Below are 20,075 nucleotides of genomic sequence, written 5' to 3'. Positions count from 1 at the left end.
AAATTGCCACAAAGGAGTTGGTCACCCATTGATTCTAGCTAAAGCAGATGGCTGTTTCAGAGAAATGTACCTCCTCAAAATCACAGAGAAATGTACTCCCTGAAAATCACAGTTGTTGTGACTAATTATCTGCGGCACCAGTATCATTACATCCCTTCATACAGAATCTCATTATTTATGAGTGAAATGGTTGTAACAACTCTGTAAGTTAAGTTGGTATCATTATCCCTCATATTGCAGGCTGGAGGGAGGGTCTGGGTCTAATGGAAAGATAAAGGTAAAGGGACCATTAGGTCCAGTTACGACCGACTCTGGGGTTGCGGCGCTCATCTCGCTTTATTGGCCGAAGGAGCCGGCGTACAGCTTCTGGGTCATGTGGCCAGCATGACTAAGCCACTCCTGGCGAACCAGAGCAGCACACGGAAACGCCATTTACCTTCCTGCTGGAGCGGTACCTATTTATCTACTTGCACTTTGACGTGCTTTCGAACTGCTAGGTTGGCAGGAGCAGGGACTGGGCAACGGGAGCTCAACCCGTCGCAGGGATTCGAACCGCTGACCTTCTGATCAGCAAGTCCTAGGCTCTGTGGTTTAACCCACAGCGCCACCTGCGTCTGCGTGGAGGGAGGGTCTGATGGAAAGCAGCACACAAAAGGCCTAGTAAGTTCTCAGCAGAGGCAAGGTTCAGTCCAGAGGCTTCCTCGTTCACAACTCAGTCTGATACTGCACAATCACCAGTCATCAACATTATACTCACATTCCCAAAGAGGCCTTTCTTACTACCCACTGAGTCACCTCCCTCTCTCCTCCTCCCACTGAAATATGGTTTGAAGCAAGCATTCTGTTGTAACCAATAGCCTGGATTTCAGTGTGTGGTGCTCACAGCAACTTCTCTGGTTTTTAAGTGTGGCCACAGGCTCAAAAAGGTTTGGCAACCCTTGCACTACACCATCTCTCAACTAGCTTTCAGCTTGACTTTTAACCCAGACTTTTTGATCCTCCATTGTGGTTTTTTTAAAACTCTTTTTCAGAGATTGGATTTCTGGACTAGCATTTCTGTGATTGGTTACTCAAAGCTGGTCTTAAATAAATGTATAGCGGGGTTGCTCAAATAACATCACTGTTGTAAATTCCTACATAAGGTGGTCTACTCAACACATTGTGGTCTAATTCTCAGTTTGAATTTGCTAGATTTCACGCTTCTCCAAATGTTGCAGTGAAATTCTCATCAGTTTAAATGCATTTAAACTGATGAGAACTTCATGGCAATATTTGGAGAAGCGTGAAAACTAGCAAATTCAAACTGAGCATTAACATTAGTTTTGAATTTATTTTTTGGGGGGAAAGTTACTAATTAATGTGACCATTAACAGGTAAAAAAAATGTGAAACTGACACTGATTAGAAAGCGACTAATTCATTCATCCCTAATGTATACTTTCTGGAATTGCTTTGCAAAGGCACCTCTTCAGTATATACATCTGAAGCATTGTGTAGTTCTTCACAAAACTGCACAAAGAGAAGTAACATCTGCCACCCTGGTCTCCATCAAGAAGTTGGCTGTTTTCATGGGGCATAGACTTACAGTGGTGCCTCGCTAGACGAAAAGAATCCCTTCTGCGATTCTCTTCGTCTAGCGGTTTTTTCGTCTTGCGAAGCAAGCCCATTGACAGCTTAGCGGATTAGCGCAACAGCTGTCTAGCGGCTTTCAGCGATCAGCTGTTAAGCGGCTTATCAGCGGAACAGCTGATAAGCGGCTTATCAGCGGAACAGCTGATAAGCGGCTTAGCGGCTTAGGAAAAGGGGGGGAGCGAAAAAAACCCGCGGGAACTCGCAAGATTTTTTCGTCTTGCGAAGCAACCCCATAGGGAAATTAGTTTTGCGAAGCGCCTCCAAAACGGAAAACCCTTTCGTCTAGCGGGTTTTCCGTCTTGCGAGGCATTCGTCTTGCGGGGCACCACTGTAGAAGTTGTATGAGTGCAAAATTTGGTATATTTTTTATTTGTGTTTAAATTATTTGGTGAAATTCCTTCTGTGCAGCCATGTCCCGCATTTACCATTCTAGTTACGCTAAATGTCCTAATTCTAAAGTAAGTTTTAGATCCCTAAATCATCTCAAGTGTCTGCCTGAATGTAAGGCTTCTTGTTCGGCAGAATGAATACTTGCACATGTCAAGTGGAATGTCGTGGGGAAAGGGGCGTTCCTACATTCTATGATGTATCTGATACAGATTATCCCTCCCCATCTTCTGCATTTGGCCTCACTGAATTAAACACAATTGTGGAATATTAAGGCACATGTATTGAGGACGTGTATTGGGGAAAGGGGCAGCAAAGCCACATTAAGGGGCAGGTTTAGGAGCTAGCAGCCTTGCACACCACATTAATAAACACAAACACGGGTATTCACCAGGTTTAGCAATACACTTCCCTCGTCAGACTTCCATCCTGTTTCAAAATCGAACCGTTCAGCAAGAGGTTGGTAAAGTAGTTTACCGCATAAAAAATGTCAGCCCTAGATATTTTTGAGGCTTATTCTTTTTTTCCTTACAGCTTCTTTTCCGGGTATACCCAAACTCGTTTTACTTAATGATGCCTATTCCAAGCATAAATCCCAATGAGTTCAATAGGACTTCCTACCAAATCAGTGTCTTTAGCAGTGATGGAGAATCTGTGATCCTCCAGATGTGGTCCAGTGATCTGGAGTGGTGGGAATTGGGAGTCCCTAGAACATCTGGAAGACCCCATGTTCCTCACTTGTGGTTATGGCCTGAATGTCTTAATATCAGCAGGTTCAGTAATACAGCACATCTCCGATTTAAGATTTTCTTAGATAGACGTTATAACGCCACACAGTTGTTTACCAAGGCCGTATGCACTGCAGAATAACCCTAATCTTGACCACTGTTCTTCCTTTCCAATAGGAGCAGGCCGTATAGCTGTGTGTGTATTTAGTGCTGCATTTCTTGTTTTTAAATCTAGCCAGTCCACAATATTAGAAATCTGAAACTTATACATATTAGAGGAAAAGGCCAAATGTAAAGAAATGTGGTGTGGACTATCATCTTTCTCCCACCACCACCACTTTACCATCTTTAATTGTTCTTTAACACATTTTTGTTGTTTTTAAAGCAGCCTTTTTTGTATACACTTTTTCCTTCTATTTTCTTTCTCCCCTTATCTACATGTTTTTTTTTCTCACTCTCTATTTTAGTCTTCTTGGCCCCTTCTTTCTTCCTGTATATTCACACTCCCCCCTCCTCCAAATGCCTTTCCAAGAAGCAGGGCCAAATTTGAGTAAAGGCTGCCTCAGGTGCCTCTTCAGAACCTCTGCTTTGGATACAGCTCAACTTGGGAATATATATATATGTGTGTGTGTGTGTGTGTGTGTGTGCGCGCGCGCGCGCCAGCCACTGTAGGTTAAACCACAGAGCCTAGGATTTGCTGATCAGAAGGTCGGCAGTTCAAATCCCTGCGACAGGGTGAGCTCCCGTTGCTCGGTCCCTGCTCCTGCCAACCTAGCAGTTCGAAAGCACGTCAAAGTGCAAGTAGATAAATAGGTACCACTGCGGCGGGAAGGTAAATGGCGTTTCTGTGCGCTGCTCTGGTTCGCCAGAAGTGGCTTAGTCATGCTGACCACATGGCCCGGAAGCTGTACGCCAGCTCCCTCAGCCAATAAAGCAAGACGAGTGCCGCAACCCCAGAGTCAGCCACGACTGAACCTAATGGTCAGGGGTCCCTTTACCTTTACATATATAGCTGTGAGGTTATGCAGAGTGCTTATGCTCCACTCCTGTGGTCATTTGAAGGAAGGCCTTGTAAATCAGAGGCTGTAACTTCTAGGTAAACTTGAACCTTTATCATAATTGACACTTCTTCACCACTGCTTATTGTCTAAAAGGAAGGCTGAGATGTTTTGTGGGAGAATAACATACTAGAATGTGCCAGGAAGAACGGGAACCCTCTTTTCTTTTGAATACTCGGATATCCATCTCCCGGCCAACTTTCTCTTTGCGTACTCTTGCTTCTAACTGTTGCAAAAGATTTTATACCCCTGCATGGAACAAACTGCCTTTCAGTAGATCGTGAATAGGGAACCTGTGGCCATCAAGATTTTGCTGAACTGTAACTCCATCGTCACCTACAGTTGGTCACGCTGACTGGGTTGATATGAGCAGCATTACTGCTAGGTGGCAACCTGTCTGGGATCAAACGAACTGAGGAAGGGTGGGATATCAATTGAACCAATAAATAAAATAACATCCTGAATGCCACAGGTAACCCATGCAGTAGGGAATAGGACACAATAAGAAGTCCTTAGCAGGACTTCAGAATAGGTAATGTCTACCCAAAAGGTGCTTCTTTACATTAAGTGCATGATATGATACATAGCATAGTATGTAGTGTGTTATATTTGTAAAATATTGAGAAATAGTAACAAAGGGGTTCTATATGGGGGAATGGGAATTAGCTATGACTTTCATCCACCTCTCTTCCCTGTTAAAACGTACATTTAAAAATTTGCCACTCTAGCACTCCTGAATAGTTTGTTTTTTTTAAAAGTACTCTTTAGAAACTCATTTGGTATTCCTAATTTAGCCGCAGGCACGCTCTTGCTGCACCTTTACTAAATAAATTTAATATAGGAAAATGTTCTTAATTTTTATTTGAAGGTGTCTAATCAGTAGCACAAGACAAAATCAAGTGTCGTAGAGCTACCGTACATGCCGCACATAATGGCTCTTTAGGAAGATAAGGCTGATTAAATATGAAAGTTGGTGGCACCAAAGCATTAATAATGGAGTGTGTGTAGACTGAACTGTGCCCATATTCTACATCCCCCCGATATAGCTGATAGTAAAGTATTATTCATTTGCAGGTGCATTGCTTCTACTTAGGGGGACTCCAGTTGAAAGAACAGGAATTAGTAGTGTGTTGTATTAGCCTTTTGTAGTGTATTTTGTCCTAAGCGTCTTAATTTCCCTGTTTTGAATGCTAAGTAGCAATGGTCTTGGTTCAGAATTAATACTTATCATGCATGTAAACGGTGTGAAAGAGCTGCTTAGTAAGTTAACACAAAGTGTTCTTGTGTCAGCCCTTATGGAAATAGATACAATGCAAACATTACAGCTGAACTCATGGCAAACTCCATTAAGTGAAAACCTGGACTCATTGTTGGGAGCCGGGTTTGAATAGAATGTAAGCTCATTTTGTTGAATGTAATGTCAGGCTTTTAGGGGTTGCATTGAGGGGGTTAGGGTTTTGTTAAGTTGAGACCAATTCATTAAGTTTTATTGCCTGGTGAGAAGCGGCAATACGTTATTGTGAAACTTCATCAAATATTCATGGTTAAGGAGAAGTAGTAAATGTATTCAATCAAGTGGTCTTTTGGAGGCCTGAAAGGGATTATGATGTCTGCTCAGCTGATAGTCTGTAACATTCAATTTGGCTGTTTAACAAGGCTAATCTTAATTCAGTTTTGCTTGTAAAACCTCCCCACCCTTTTGGTTAAATTGCATCAAAAAAATTCTTTGGGCAAAAGAAGTTCCTTCTCTCCCCCCCCCCTTGAGTCTTTAGCGCATAAATTATATTGGCTTGCCACCATGCTCCCAAGTCTGTATTTTCCTGACACTTGAGTGTTTGGGCTTTTTCCTTGTATGTGTAAACCAGAATTCAGGCTGGAAAAGAGTTTGTCCTGTTGCTGCCAGTTAGTTTCTTAAATACTCTAATTTGTTTGGGTTGCTTTTGAGCAACCTTGAGGGTGTGGGATTGTATTGCACACGTGTTACTCCGAAAGAGTGATCAAAGACTGTTCACTTAAGAATTCCATATTGAATGGTAGACGTCTGCAAGAAGCAGATACAGTGGGCCTGACCAACCAGCATATCAGCAGACCAAAGTTGCATTGACTGCATTTAATAAGTGCACTGAGGTGCCTAGTCAGGACATAGCGGCAGGCAAGAAGGAAGGAACTCTTGAGAGTCAAGAATCTAAACTAGATTCTCCGTTTTTTCTTCCTTTTAGCCTATCTAAAGTTTAATGAGCTAGTGGCATTGACCATTATTGGGGTGGGGAGTTGTACACTGTCTTAAAATTTCCCTTTCCTTAGACCCTTATGGTAAAAGGTTACTAGCTTCTTTATTACTGTAATGAAATGCCAGTGCTCCAAGTTGTTGTTTTTTAAAAGAAAGGCAGAATCTGAATCTTGTGTTCGTGGAAAAGCTGTTTTCTGAAGTAAGATGCTTCAGTTTAACCTGCTATTGAACTGAAGTATCTTACCATGAGTATATTATCCAAAGCACAATGACACATCAGGAATGTTGTCTTCCCGACTCAGCAATTAAGTTTACTTAACATGCACACTTCTTATTCCAGTGCTGATAACATTCAAGATCCTGCTTGACCTTGTATGTTTTAAACTCCTGCCCTGCCTTACCTCAAAAGGAAGACAACTGAAGAGCAGGCCACAACATTATTGTGAATCTGTGTCCACCCTTGTGCCCATGAGAAACTGCCTGAGGGACCAGGCTGGCTTTTTGCCTCCAATAAGGGACAGGCAGTTTCCCTGAGCACAGCTTAAACCGGGAATGCTCCAGTATAACGTATTACTGGTGGATCCCTTGAAAGAGTAGATTTGAACAATGTGATAACGGACTAGGGCAGGGGTCTGCAACCTTTAAGACAAAAAGAGCCATTTGGACCTGTTTCCGAAGAAAAAAAAACTGGGAGCCGCAAAACTCGTCATTATAAAAATAACGTTTTTGTCACTTTTTTATTAATTCTTTGTTTGACCCCCTCAGAATTACTCCTCCTCATAGAAATAAACGTTAAATTAACAAGTTACCTTTTTGTGTGTGCGTGTTCTTCACTCCCTTTCAAAACAGTGACCAGCGTACATGCCCCTTACAATGTAGCGGGTGGGCGGGAAGGTGACGTCAGGACGGTGCGTGACTAACGCACGCACTGCCCCCATGCGACGTCACAGCCAGTACAGCGCCCGCCACAGTGGGGAGTGTCGGGGCGCACAATGCGCTTCCTCCCCTCGCTAGTATCCGCCCCGGAGCCGCGGCAAAGGTGTAAAAGAGCCACATGCGGCTCCGGAGCTGCGGGTTGCAGACCCCTGGACTAGGGGGTGCGTATGAATGCTCTGAGCTTTGTAAACTAAGGGCCACAAGGGGGCACCTAGTGGCAAGGTCCCATGTGTACCATTTTGTTGTGTCTGGGACAAAGACCTGTGCAAAATTTTAGGAAACCACATTGGGTGCTTTAAATAGCGCTTCAACAATCACAGGGCATAAACACGCCACCCTATGTGAATTCTAGAAATAGTCAATTCCTTATTCTCAGTGCATCTCTCTCTATCTCTATCTCCCCACCTCTTGTTTTCAGGCAGATGATGTGGAAAGTAAAATTAGAGAAATTGTTCCACCAGGCTTTAGCACAAGTACAGATGACTTTGTATCTCTGCTGGAAAAAGAGGTCAATTTCAAGCCGTTTGGGACATTGTTACATACATATTCTGTGCATAACGAAGAAGCTGGCGAAGACGTAAAGTATCAAATATACAAGGTAAAAAGTGTGTGTTTGGTGGTGGTGGTGGGGAGAAACAGAGCCTTCCGATAGAGCTTTCATGGCAACTTTTAAGTGACCCTCAAATAATTGCTTGTGATATGTAAAACGTTGCTATTTCTCCAAGATCACTTTCAGTGTGCTAATAAAACAGTTTCCCACAGAGGTACTTTATAAGGCTCTGTGATGTGCTCTCTTCCCTTTGGTGAAGAGTTTCACCTGACTTCTCCTGGCTTTTTCCCTAGGCTGACATCACATGCCCAGGCTTTCGAGAGTATCATGAAAGGCTTCAGACCTTCTTGATGTGGTTTATTGAAACAGCTAGCTTTATTGACGTGGATGATGAAAGATGGAACTACTTTCTAGTGTAAGTACAGTTCTAAAGCAACAGTGGACCTTATTACCTCCACAAAAGGCTGCATTTTAATTGTGGCTGGCCAATTATTGGGGACAGTATAATGATATTTTTCCCAGGAAAGAGAAAACTATTGTTTATCAGGCTGGAGTTTGTGTCCATTATGCTTTGCGAGACCTTGAGAATAGAGCCAAATTAAATACTGTTGTCCGTTGGAGCCCTGAATGTAGGGCTTAAACAGTAAAATGAGCTTTGCCTGTGTTTTCTTTTACTTGCCACCTATTCATCTTTATAATAGGCAAGTGCGCTGAAGTGCTGTAAAGAGGTCTGATTTATCAAGTTGCGGCACACCAATTAAGTGAATTGTACATTCAGAACATAGCAGGTGTACCCATTGGGCCCTCACAGAGTAGCTTGCTGACACTGGAAATTCAGTCAGAGAATGGAAAAGAAAATGGACACTGCATGGGAGCGCGACTGTAATTGACCTGCTTGGCTTTCTGTTTTATCTGCAGATTTGAGAAGTATAATAAGGATGGAGCTACGCTCTTTGCGACCGTAGGCTATATGACAGTCTATAATTACTATGTGTACCCAGACAAAACCCGGCCACGTGTAAGGTAATTGGCAGCATAGCACGTGCCTCGCCTTTTATTTCAGAAGAGAGTACTGTTGAAGTTCCCAATACTTGTTTATAATTGTGTTAATTTTGTGGGCTTTTAAAAAAAGAAATTTTAAAACTCTCGCCTGGCTTTGCATTTATTTATTTCATTGTCTTCATCTGAAATGGGGTGGAATCTGAAAACTCTTAGTGCAATTATGTTCGGAGTCTATAAGGTTTTTGTATGTAAAGCCTTATGTATAGAGAGATTGCAATTCACTGTGAATAAATCTGTAAATAAATTTTCTGGGGGCTGAGTATACTAGCTATCTCAGTGATCGAAACCCAGAAGTGATTTTTTCAGTTTTTGAACGATTTTCGGAAGCTGAACATCCGGTGCAGCTTTTGTTGTTTCCAATTGGCTGCAGGACGTTCCTACAGCCAATCGGAAGCTGCACCTTGGTTTTCAAATGGGTTGAAAGCATTCTGTTCAAAAACCAAGGTATGACTGTAGTTCTTATTTTTTTGCTAAGTATTTTTTTCCCCTTGTTCTATGTGTAGCCAAATGCTGATATTGCCTCCATTCCAAGGAGAAGGTCACGGGGCTCAGCTTTTAGAAACAGTTCATAGGTACTATATGTCATCTCCTGCAGTGCTTGATATAACAGGTACGTGAGTCTTTCGCTGGAGATAAGAATTAATTTATATGAAATGCTGAACACTGCTTCCCTGACAGTCGGTGCCATAACTTTCTGAATTCATCTGTCAAAATTAAATGATCTTTCAAAGATTAACTTAAGCAGAGGTCAAGGTTAATGCTACCCTTCCTCACAGAAAGAACTGTGTATAATGTAATTCTTCAAATCCTTTCCTTCCTGGGAACAGTGCACCATGGAAATCCATTCCCTAGCATGAAAGGATTACCAGTTAATTAGCCATTTTTATTGCAAAGTACGCAGCTGACTTGACAAGAGATTTAAGTTTCTGGAACTCCTTGCAGAGCTTTCTTCCTTCAGGCAAAACACTAAATCAGTGAGAGACATTGGTTTACTAATCACTACAACGGTGCACTCCATTCTTAGGACCCCAGAGAGCAAATGTACGAACGTCAAAAGAATATGAACTTGGAGAATGAGAAAATTAAAGAAAAGGATATCGGAATGAACTTTTGAGGCAATGCGGAACAGAAACTGCCCTGTGGCATCCTATGCTTTGGTATCACAGCATAAGCTTCCACGGGCTAGTCTGTTTTGCAAGATGCCACAATACATGGCACAAGATTCTGTTTCTTGATGCAACTGGGAATGCACAGAAGGGCCTTCTCTGTAGTGGGGCCTCTTATTTTTGAAAGGATCTCTCCTGCAGCTACATTTGTCTTCCTCGTTGAGGTTTAGACGTTGGCTAAAAACACTTCTTTGTATCCAGATCTTTCCAGTTTGGTATGGTATCATTTCACCCCAAACAGCAATGTGCAGATTTGTATTTTAATTAAAGGTAAAGGTAAAGGGACCCCTGACCATTAGGTTCAGTCGTGACCGACTCGGGGGTTGCGGCGCTCATCTTTATTGGCCGAGGGAGCCGGCATGCAGCTTCTGGGTCATGTGGCTAGCATGACTAAGCCGCTTCTGGCAAACCAGAGCAACACACTGAAACGCCGCTTACCTTCCCGCCGGAGCGGTACCTATTTATCTACTTGCACTTTGACGTGCTTTCGAACTGCTAGGTTGGCAGGAGCAGGGACCGAGCAACGGGAGCTCACCCCGTCGCGGGGATTCGAACTGCCGACCTTCTGATCGGCAAGTCCTTGGCTCTGTGGTTTAACCCACAGCGCCACCTGCATCCCTATTTTAATTACACACACACACACACACACACAAAGTTGTTAATTTTTGATATATTTTATTTATCTTTTGCTCTACGTTGCCCTGAGATCTGTTAAAGAAAGTGACTCAATAACTGACTAAAGAAAAGAGGGTAGCTTCTGGGTGTTTATCCTACGACAGTTCATTGTGGGCTGTTAAGAATATCCCTGCAAAGAAAATTCATTTGTTTGGATAGGTGACTTCTGCTTGCAGTAAGATTCCCCCTCTCCCCCCCCTCCATGGGGTGGTGGTTGGTTTTTTTTCCTGATTCTCCTCTATTGCTGCAGCTTCTATGTTGTATTCCATGTTTCTTTGGCAGCTCCTTCAACTATCAGTGGACTGATAGGAAGGGGGAGGCAAAAAAAGCCCTGTTCTGCTTTGTTAGGATGCCTTGGGTATAACCCTTCGTTGAACTTCTCAGGAATTATATTTACCAGTCCATTTTTGCTTGGATTTGAATATACTGGGGGTGGGGGGATGAGCCAGCTACTTTAGCCGCACAGTAGGAATTTTGCATTTTAAAATATAAACATAACCTTGTATATCACCCACATGCCCTATCGCAAACTGCTTTTGAAAGTTGGTTCACTTTGAAAGCCTGTGGGGTTTCTGGAACTAGTTATGCAGTTGTTTGAGTCACAGCCATATGAGGTATAGTTCCATTCAGAGGTGTTTCAGGCGTTTTCTTGAATGTATCCTCTAGCTAACTTTCTTATTACACCATCAGAAATGTATTTTGTGTAAATACAGCCTGAGCACAGTGGTACCTTGGTTTTCGAACGTCTCAGAAGTCGAACGTTTCGGTTTTCGAATGCCAAAAACCTGGAAGTGAATGCTTCCGTTTTCAAATGCACCTCGGAAGTCGAACGGCTTCTGCTGATTTTTTCTTTTCTTTTCAATTTTCTCTATTGAATTTGCAGGCCGCCCTTTGCGCCTCGGTTTTTGAACGTTTCAGAAGTCGAATGGTCTTCCGGAACGGATTACGTTCGAAAACCGAGGTACCACTGTACTATGCTACCAGTGTGTGTGTATGTACCATATTTCCCCTCTATAGGACGCACTTTTTCCCCTCCAAAAATGAAGAGGAAATGTGTGTGCATCCTATGGGGCGAATACAGGCTTTCGTTGAAGCTTGGAGAGCGAGAGGGATCGGTGCGCACTGACCCCTCTCGCTCTCCAGGCTTCAGGAAGCTATCCACAAGCCTGGGGAGCCTGGCAGGAGTTCCCGCCGGGCTTGCAAGGCTTGCGGGCGGCAGCCTGAAGCACGGGGCATGCTCCGGAGCGCACCCTGGGCTTCGGGCAGATATCGTGCAGCCCTACAACCTCGGGGAACAGCGGGGAGGCGGAGCGCCGCCATCCCGCTATTCCCCGACCTGGTTTGGAGCCTGGCGGTGGGGAGAAGCAAGCTTCTCCCCATCGCCAGCCCCATAAGCTCAGGGGACAACGGGGTAAGCCGCTGCCCCACGGAGGCTTGGGAGGCTGTCCCTGAAGGCAGAAGAGGGAGACTGAGTGCTCCGTCTCCCTTTTCTAGCTTGGGGATGGCTGGGGGGGGGGGGAATAAAAAAAAAATCCTCGATTCCCCCCCCCCAAAAAAACTAGGTGCGCCCTATGGACCGAAAAATACGGTATGTTTGTTTTTAAACCTCACTACTAAGTTAATACTAAATTAACCCTTTGGCCACAGCCTAGAGATCCTTTATGTACTGAAACGTCATTTTTTATGTTCAGTGGGAATAGAACTATTTTCTTTTAACAGCAACATGTTTTGCGACAAACTGATTTTGTGAATCCTCCAGATTTCAAAAACTCCTTGCAGTAGGATTCTTGACAGGAGTAGAAAATCCCCAGTCATGCGTAGAGCCGAGTAATGCAGTTTGTTTTGGCATGTACCTGTATGCTAGATATACCTCTAAATCTTGAATTTCAGTCTTGTTTAGAAATTCCACACAGAAATTCCACATACTTCCCATCATCTATAAAAGCATTATAAAGTACAGTAATACCTCCGCAAACATCCGCCTTGTCTACTGTCCATTCTGGCCAATGTCTGCGGCAAACCCGGAAGTACCAGAACAGGTTACTTCAGGGTTTGCTGCTTCTGCATGTGCAGAAGCTCTAAATCGCACTTCGTGCATGCGCAGAAGCACAAACCGTACTGTGTGCGTGCACAGAAGCGGCGCTTTGCCCTGCGTCCTTTTTGGCTTGGGCTCCAGAACGGATCCCGGTCGCAAAACAAGGTACGACTGTACCAATTGGTGACGAAGGACAAAATGTTATTTTAATTGTGCCCGTCCATAAATGGAATATTCTATCTGAATCTTTGAGCCAGAGATGTATTTACAGCTTCTCATCCTTGACAGTGCATAGAAATGAAAGTAGGCCATATGATGGCAGACAGCAGGCTTCTGCATCAATGCATGGAACATGGTGTGTCTTTTTTCTCCAGTAAAACTGCTCTGAAGCAGACTTTAAATTGCCCTGTGGAATAATTTGCTAGGGTGCATGCTCTTTTCGACAGGGAGCTTGAAAGGTATGGAGAGATGAATTTCTCTTTTTCATCCATTTAGCGTTGCTGCTGTTAAGGGGAAATTGGGTTGGACAGTCAGGAGTGGGACAGGAAATTATGAAAGTGAAATGGCATTCAGAGTTATACGGCGGCTCTGCGAAGGGGGCTGCAAGCTGAGTGGATTTACAAGGTAGTCAGATTTACAAAATAATAGTTGCTTTAAGGTGAGATTGAAATAGTTAGCCCACTGCTTTTCATGAATTTGTTACATGGTGAATTAGACCTTTTAATGATTTCATATGACTGAAACTTGCTAATTTGGTAAGCCTAGTTCACATAAATTTGCAAAGATCTTAAACACTGTTTAGAGCTGGGGGCATTCAGTGCTTCCTCTTCTAATTCCCTAGCCCAGTGGTTCCCAATTAGCCAATTACTGAGAACCCCCTATTTTACAAAAGCTAAACCATGGACTTTCGAAAAATTGTGATAACTTTATGGTAGTTACGTGTGCAAAGCAATTTTTTGAAGAAGATGTGGGGGTAGCCCCTAATAAACAAAGGATTTCAGTTATACTAAAACAAACGACAGAGATTTATGGACAGGAAAAGCAAATTACAAAACACTTCTCCTTTGTTCTTTTAGCTGAAGATCCGTCTGAAAATTATGTGAAACTACGAGATTTTGTATTGGTCAAACTGTGTCAGGATTTACCTTGCTTTTCTCCAGAGAAACTCAAGCAAGGCTTCAGTCAAGATATGGTAACAGAAGCTCAACAAAAGCTGAAAGTGAATAAGGTACACGGTGCTTAAAATATTGTATTGATGTGATGATCATCCCTGTGGGCATAGTCTTTCCACAAACAAGATGAGTCCTTCTGTTCGAAGACAGGTTCTTGACCTAATACAGGCTGCATTCATGGGAGAGGGCATTTTTCCTGATTCGCCCTGGCAGTCCACTGTGCCCCCACCCCCCAGAAAAATCTGCTGTAGAAGAGCAGGTGGGAGGGAGGCTACAAGAGGAGAATGCTGTTGAAAACTGCTCCCCACCTCTTCATTGACGGACTCCTTCATGAAAGGGCAGCATTGTACTCAATGTTCAATCCTACATCTAGTGCCTTAATGTTCAGAACAATTGTAAGTGAAACAACTCTCCTTTTAGTGCCTGAGTTCCCAAAGAACCAGTAGACTTAGGTAGGTTTTTGAATCCCAGCCACCGTTTCTAGAAGATATCACATGGCATGCATAAGTCACACTATCGTATTTTGGCTGCCAGGAACAAACTTCAGTCTGTCGTTGAGCTCTGGCTTCTGTTGACTAAATCAAGTTTTGTACAGCCAGTGGGTTGTATCCAGTGTGAGCCCTACTCTTAGGTCCATTAATTCCAATGGTTCTGTACTGAGTAGAACTAGCATTGGATGCAACCCAGTGTATTTGATCCATTGCAACAAGGCACTACTGGTGGTAAAGTTCAGTACTGTATTGGGGGAATTTAGGACAATTATCTAGGGATAAAAGTCTTAGAACTATTTGAAGGTAGTACAGGGGGCACATAGAGGGAGAGTTCCATTGCCCTTGCAGAAGCCAATGCAATTCTGGGCTGCATCAATAGGACTATAGCATCTAGATCAAGGGAAGTAATAGTGCCACTGTATTCTGCTCTGGTCAGACCTCACCGGGAGTACTGTGCCCAGTTCTGGGCACCATAGTTCAAGAAGGACACTGACAAACTGGAACGTGTCCAGAGGAGGGCAACCAAAATGGTCAAAGGCCTGGAAACGATGCCTTATGAGGAACGGCTAAGGGAGCTGGGCATGTTTAGCCTGGGGAAGAGGAGGTTAAGGGGTGATATGATAGCCATGTTCAACTATATAAAAGGATGTCACATAGAGGAGGGAGAAAGGTTGTTTTCTGCTGCTCCAGAGAAGCGGACACGGAGCAATGGATCCAAACTACAAGAAAGAAGATTCCACCTAAACATTAGGAAGAACTTCCTGACAGTAAGAGCTGTTCGACAGTAGAATTTGCTGCCAAGGAGTGTGGTGGAGTCTCCTTCTTTGGAGGTCTTTAAGCAGAGGCTTGACAACCATTTGTCAGGAGTGCTCTGATGGTGTTTCCTGCTTGGCAGGAGGTTGGACTCGATGGCCCTTGTGGTCTCTTCCAACTCTATGATTCTATGAAGTCATTCCATGTGTGCAATGACTTAGTTGGATAAAAACCTTGGTGTGTTCATGGATTGCCTTTGGAACAACTCAGTTTTCGCCTTGAAACGAAAAAAGTATTATTAAACTTGATTTTTTAAAAAATCTGGTAAAAGCAGTAGGAGTTATAAAACAGGATTGGGGTAATATGGACAAATAACAGCAAGATACAATCGCAGTATGTGCCAAAGAATGAAGCAAGCATTTCCCACATGTTTGATACTATTTGGTTCTTTGGTTGAGCACAAAAGAATCATGTTGATAGCCAAGTGTGAACTGAGAGGTAATTAGAATTTCTGACCAGTGAGAAACAATTACAAGAACCGGATCCTTATAAAGAAGAAACCAAGGGTGGATATATAGCTTTCCTCCAAGTCAGCAAAGTTTATATGAATGGGTGTTTATAAACGAATGGAAAGGAGTAGGGTGTCAGATTCAAAGTTACAACATTTGAAGGTCTCCAGGTGAGACAATGGATAAATGTTTTTAAAATACAGTTTAAAGCATGTTACTCAGAGGAGTAATTAGGAGTTACATGTGTCAGGGTTTAAAGATAGAGGATAGGCTACACAACCTTGAAATTGTTTCTCTAAACCTTGTATAGTGACATTTCTTGGTCTTGATTCATATGCCATTCCCCTTGTTTTTAAGCAACATACAAGACGGGTGTATGAAATTCTCCGGCTGCATGCGACAGACATGGGTAATGCAGAACAATCCAGAAGCTACAGATTGGATGTAAAAAGAAGACTGATGGGCCCTTACAAGGTGGCTTTTAACTTACATGGATATTTTAAAGTTGTTTTCATTGTAAACTGTTTATGCCAAAACGTCCGTGCATAATTATCTTTCCTTTAATGCACCTCTTTAAAGCTTTGTCTCAGTACTTTTGTTAAAGCGACAGCCAAACAATATTACTACAGATACGAAGGCGCAGAGCACTTTACATAGTCTCAATAAAACGCAGTGCTAAGATAATTGTTTTGTCAGTGCAAGGATTTCTGCTTGCATAATGGGACGTTCTTCCCTGTCTTCTCTCCCCCCCCCCCCCCCGCACACTCCCTAACCTTCTGAAGGAAAATTGAGGAGAATAGGTGGGTACACTGGTGGGGCTCATTAGAAAAATGCAGCCCTTTGAGTTTGATTTCTGATCTCTTGCCTCTTGCAACATTAGACATGTAATGGTAACAGTAAAGGTAAAGGGACCCCTGACCATTAGGTCCAGTCGTGACTGACTCTGGGGTTGCGGCGCTCATCTCGCTTTATTGGCCAAGGGAGCCGGCGTACAGCTTCCGGGTCATGTGGCCAGCATGACTAAGCCGCTTCTGGCGAACCAGAGCAGCGCACAGAAACACCATTTACCTTCCCGCTGGAGCAGTACCTATTTATCTACTTGCACTTTGATGTGCTTTCGAACTGCTAGGTTGGCAGGAGCAGGGACCGAGCAACGGGAGCTCACCCCGTCGTGGGGGTTCGAACCACCGACCTTCTGATCGGCAAGTCCTAGGCTCTGTGGTTTAACCCACAGCGCCACCTGCGTCCCTTTTAATGGTAACAGTAGCATATACCAAATACCTTTAAATACAGTGATACCTTGGTAGTCGAACAGCTTGGCTCCCGAACAAATCGGCTCCCAAACGCCGCAAACCTGGAAGTGAGCGTTCCGGTTTGCAAACGTTTTTCGGAAGCTGAACGTCCGATGCGGCTTCCAATTGAGTGCAGGAAGCTCCTACAGCCTTGGTTTTCGAATGGTTTCGGGAGTCAAGCAGACAGCCACCGTACCACTGTAAAGGTAGCTTCCCTTTCAGAGAGTATGTGGACAAGAGTTCTATGAGGGATCTAAACAGATTTCCCTAGTAAAAGGAATACCGTATTTTTTGCCCTATAGGACGCACCTTTTCCCCTCCAAAAATGAAGGGGAAATGTGTGTGTGTCCTATGGGGCGAATGCAGGCTTTCGCTGAAGCTTGGAGAGCGAGAGGCGTCGGTGCGCACTGACACCTCTCACTCTCCAGGCTCCAGGAAGCTATCCGCAAGCCTTGCGTGCCCGGGGAACCCCCCCGGGCGCGCAGGGCTTGCGGGCGGCAGCCTGCAGCGCGGAGCACGGGGCGCTCTTTGGAGGACGCCCCGTGCTCCGCGCAGGTGTCCGCAGCAGGGCTGCGGATAGCAGCCTGCCGCCTGGCAGGCAGAGCACCCTGAAGCCGAGCGCCCCGCGCGCCAGACAGACATCCGCAGCGTGGGGAGCCCTGCAGGAGTTCCCCGCAGGGCTCCCCACGCTGCGGATAGCAGCCTGCCGCCCGGCGCGCAGGACGCCTTGAAGCAGAGCGCCCCTAGTGCTGGGCAGACATCGGCCAGCCCCACCAGCTCGGGGGACAGCGGGGAGGCGCAGCGCCGCCATCCCACTGTTCCCTGACCTGGTTTTGGGGGGGAAATAAAGGAAAAAAAATTTCCTTTATTTCCCCCCCCAAAAAAGTAGGTGTGTCCTATGGGACAGAGCGTCCTATGGGACGAAAAATATGGTAAACTAGACAAAAGCAAAATAAAAAAATAAAAAATCAGTCAGTGGCCAGTATTTAGAGGCTCATGCACAAAGCATTTGAGATGCTGCACATGGGATGTTTGTGGCTGGCTTTTCCTAGCAGCAGTCCCTTCAAATGCCTTACAGCTCCAACGGGCACCCCAGTCTTCAGGAGAGATTGAGAAGTAGAGTTGCTAGAAGAGGAAAGCTGAAAAGCCCCTCTGCATGTGTGGGAAGCAGCAGTGATTTTGCATCTTGACTAGCAACAGTTAAGTGGGCTTTTTGTACTAATAGGCTGTCTTTGAATATCTTGGAATGCTCAGCATCAGTCCTCTGAGCAAGTTGTTTCACTAAAAACGAGAAGCATTGTTTGTCATAATATTGGATAGAATTCTACAATAACTAATTATGTGGGGGGTGGTCTGAAACTAGAGGATTATACTGCATGTTTTGCAGTATGGCTTAGAACCATTGCACTTGCAAATAAGCCAGTTATATAAACCCAGCCAGATAGGTGGGGTATAAATAATAAATTATTATTAATAATAATACTAATTTCCATGTAGGTAAAAATAATTTCCAACCTTCTGTTCCCAAAAATCTCATGTAACAGTTACTAATCCATTCATAATAACCACATAATATGAACTGTCTCTTTTAAACCAAAAAGCTGAAAGAGCTTTTCGGTTTGTGGATGAATGACGGTAGATCCTTTCAAATCGCCCTTTTCTCCACTTGTGGGAGGGTATGGAACTATTTTATCTTCCATGGATGAGAAAGCACCTTGAGGTGTGGATTTTTGTGGGGGGAAAGAGCAGGAAGGGAAAGGGTTAATATAGCCTTGTAGCCATGGGAGACCAAGTAATTTCATGCAGGTGGATGAGTGGGGTGGTGAAGGAGAGGTTGAGTGCTTTTTGCCCCGTACATAAACTAAAATGGCTGCCAGAGGTGGTAAACAGGCTAGTAACTTTTGTAGGCTTATTTACAAGGTTGTGTTAAAAAGCCTCACATCCATCGCTTGGTCAGTTTTCTGGTCAGTGTGGTCCTAATTTTGTACTCCTGATATTTTGAGAGAGATTCTGCGTTGTCAAATGTTCCTTTATATTACAGGGATACAACTTAGGGCCTCTGTAAGTAAAGAATACCTTCAACGTTTGAAAAAAAGACACAGCATGTGGTTTAAAATGATCAAATAATTAAACTAGAAAAGAGCACCCGATGAAATGTAACATTCAAGGAGACCGAGAGGGAAAGACAAAAGAGGGGGGGGGGGGAATCTGTTAGCATCCTGTGCTACCACTCGGCTCTTTAACCATTTTGATCTGTGATCTCTAGATTTGATGCATCACTGGTTCAACACAGAAAAGTTGTGTTACATCTTTTGTAGGAGCTGAACCAAACCATAGCCATGATTAAGTCCCATTGAAAGCAAAGGAATTGGATGTGCTCATATCTGACTGTTTTTGGATTGTACCTTTTGTAGATGAAAAGCAGGGGCTTTTACCAGTAATGGCCAAACTTGGCCCTCCAGCTGTTTGGGACTACAAGTCCCATCATCCCTAGCTAACAGGACCAGTGGTCAGGGATGATGGGAATTGTAGTCCCAAAACATCTGAGTGGCCAGGTTTGGCCATCACTGCCCTATACAGTCAACATACAGTAAAAACATAAAAATGGAAGGGGTTGACCAGTCATTTGGAATTTCTGGGCAAGTCTTAATTTCAAGGAGCGTATGAACACAACAGGGTTTTCTGAAGGATCTGTTCCTGACACCTTGTTTAACCCAGAATGTTTTTCCGGTTACTTTTAAATAGCAATTTAGCCTTATAAGGAGCAGCGTGTAGCAATTGCTGCTCATGTGTGTAAATTTCTTTTTGCCTGGTTTTTTTGTAGAAAAAGCAGAGAGAGATTGCTAAGATGAGAAGATGTTTGAGACCAGAAGAGTTGACCAACCAGTTGAACCAAATAGACATAAATTTGCAACACAAACAGTTAGAAGAAACCTTCCAGCAGCTTGTTTCGGATTATCGAAGGGTCCTAGAACGGCTTGCTCAGGCCTGAGGATTCTCTACAGGAAGCGTGCAGATTTCCATACATTGTGTTGTGAAATACATCATGATCACTGCTTCACTGCAAAATTTCTCGTGACATCCTAATCACTTCCAAGATGACTGGTTTTCTGTGCGTTTTCAATATTTTCTATTTTTGTGTTGTAGATTTTAAAAAGCTGTACTTAGATTTTGGGGCACTTTGCTGAAATAAAGTAGATTGAGATGCACTAATTGCAGTGTGGTCTGAGTTTTTCTTTAGTACTTGAAATGTTAAGCTTACTAATTAAGGTGAAGCAGTACCATCTCTAAGTACAATTGCAGAAACATCAGTGCACGTTGAAAAAGAATATAAAGATATTTGGTTGAAAGGTGGGGGAAATAAAGCATAACTTGAATATATATCTTTGTGGATACAAAA

The 20,075-nt window shown here is 43.7% G+C and overlaps 1 protein-coding gene across 1 annotated transcript in view; it reads left to right on the top strand.

The window, feature by feature from the left end:
* Positions 1-19,888, top strand: part of HAT1 (histone acetyltransferase 1) — a 31,766-nt gene extending 11,878 nt beyond the window's left edge. The window contains exons 5-11 of the mRNA XM_083712260.1: positions 7,389-7,568; positions 7,814-7,935; positions 8,439-8,543; positions 9,086-9,192; positions 13,535-13,686; positions 15,741-15,857; positions 19,500-19,888. Coding sequence (XP_083568386.1) covers positions 7,389-7,568; positions 7,814-7,935; positions 8,439-8,543; positions 9,086-9,192; positions 13,535-13,686; positions 15,741-15,857; positions 19,500-19,667 — 951 coding nt within the window. The 3' untranslated portion in view covers positions 19,668-19,888. The remainder of the gene's footprint in view (positions 1-7,388; positions 7,569-7,813; positions 7,936-8,438; positions 8,544-9,085; positions 9,193-13,534; positions 13,687-15,740; positions 15,858-19,499) is intronic.
* The last annotated feature ends 187 nt before the right edge of the window (positions 19,889-20,075 follow it).

This window comes from Podarcis gaigeae (assembly GCF_964106915.1).
Source record: "Podarcis gaigeae genome assembly, chromosome: 1".
Classification (NCBI taxonomy): Eukaryota; Metazoa; Chordata; class Lepidosauria; order Squamata; family Lacertidae; genus Podarcis; species Podarcis gaigeae.
Note: the sequence above shows the minus strand (reverse complement) of the source record. Positions and strands in the feature narration are given on the sequence as shown.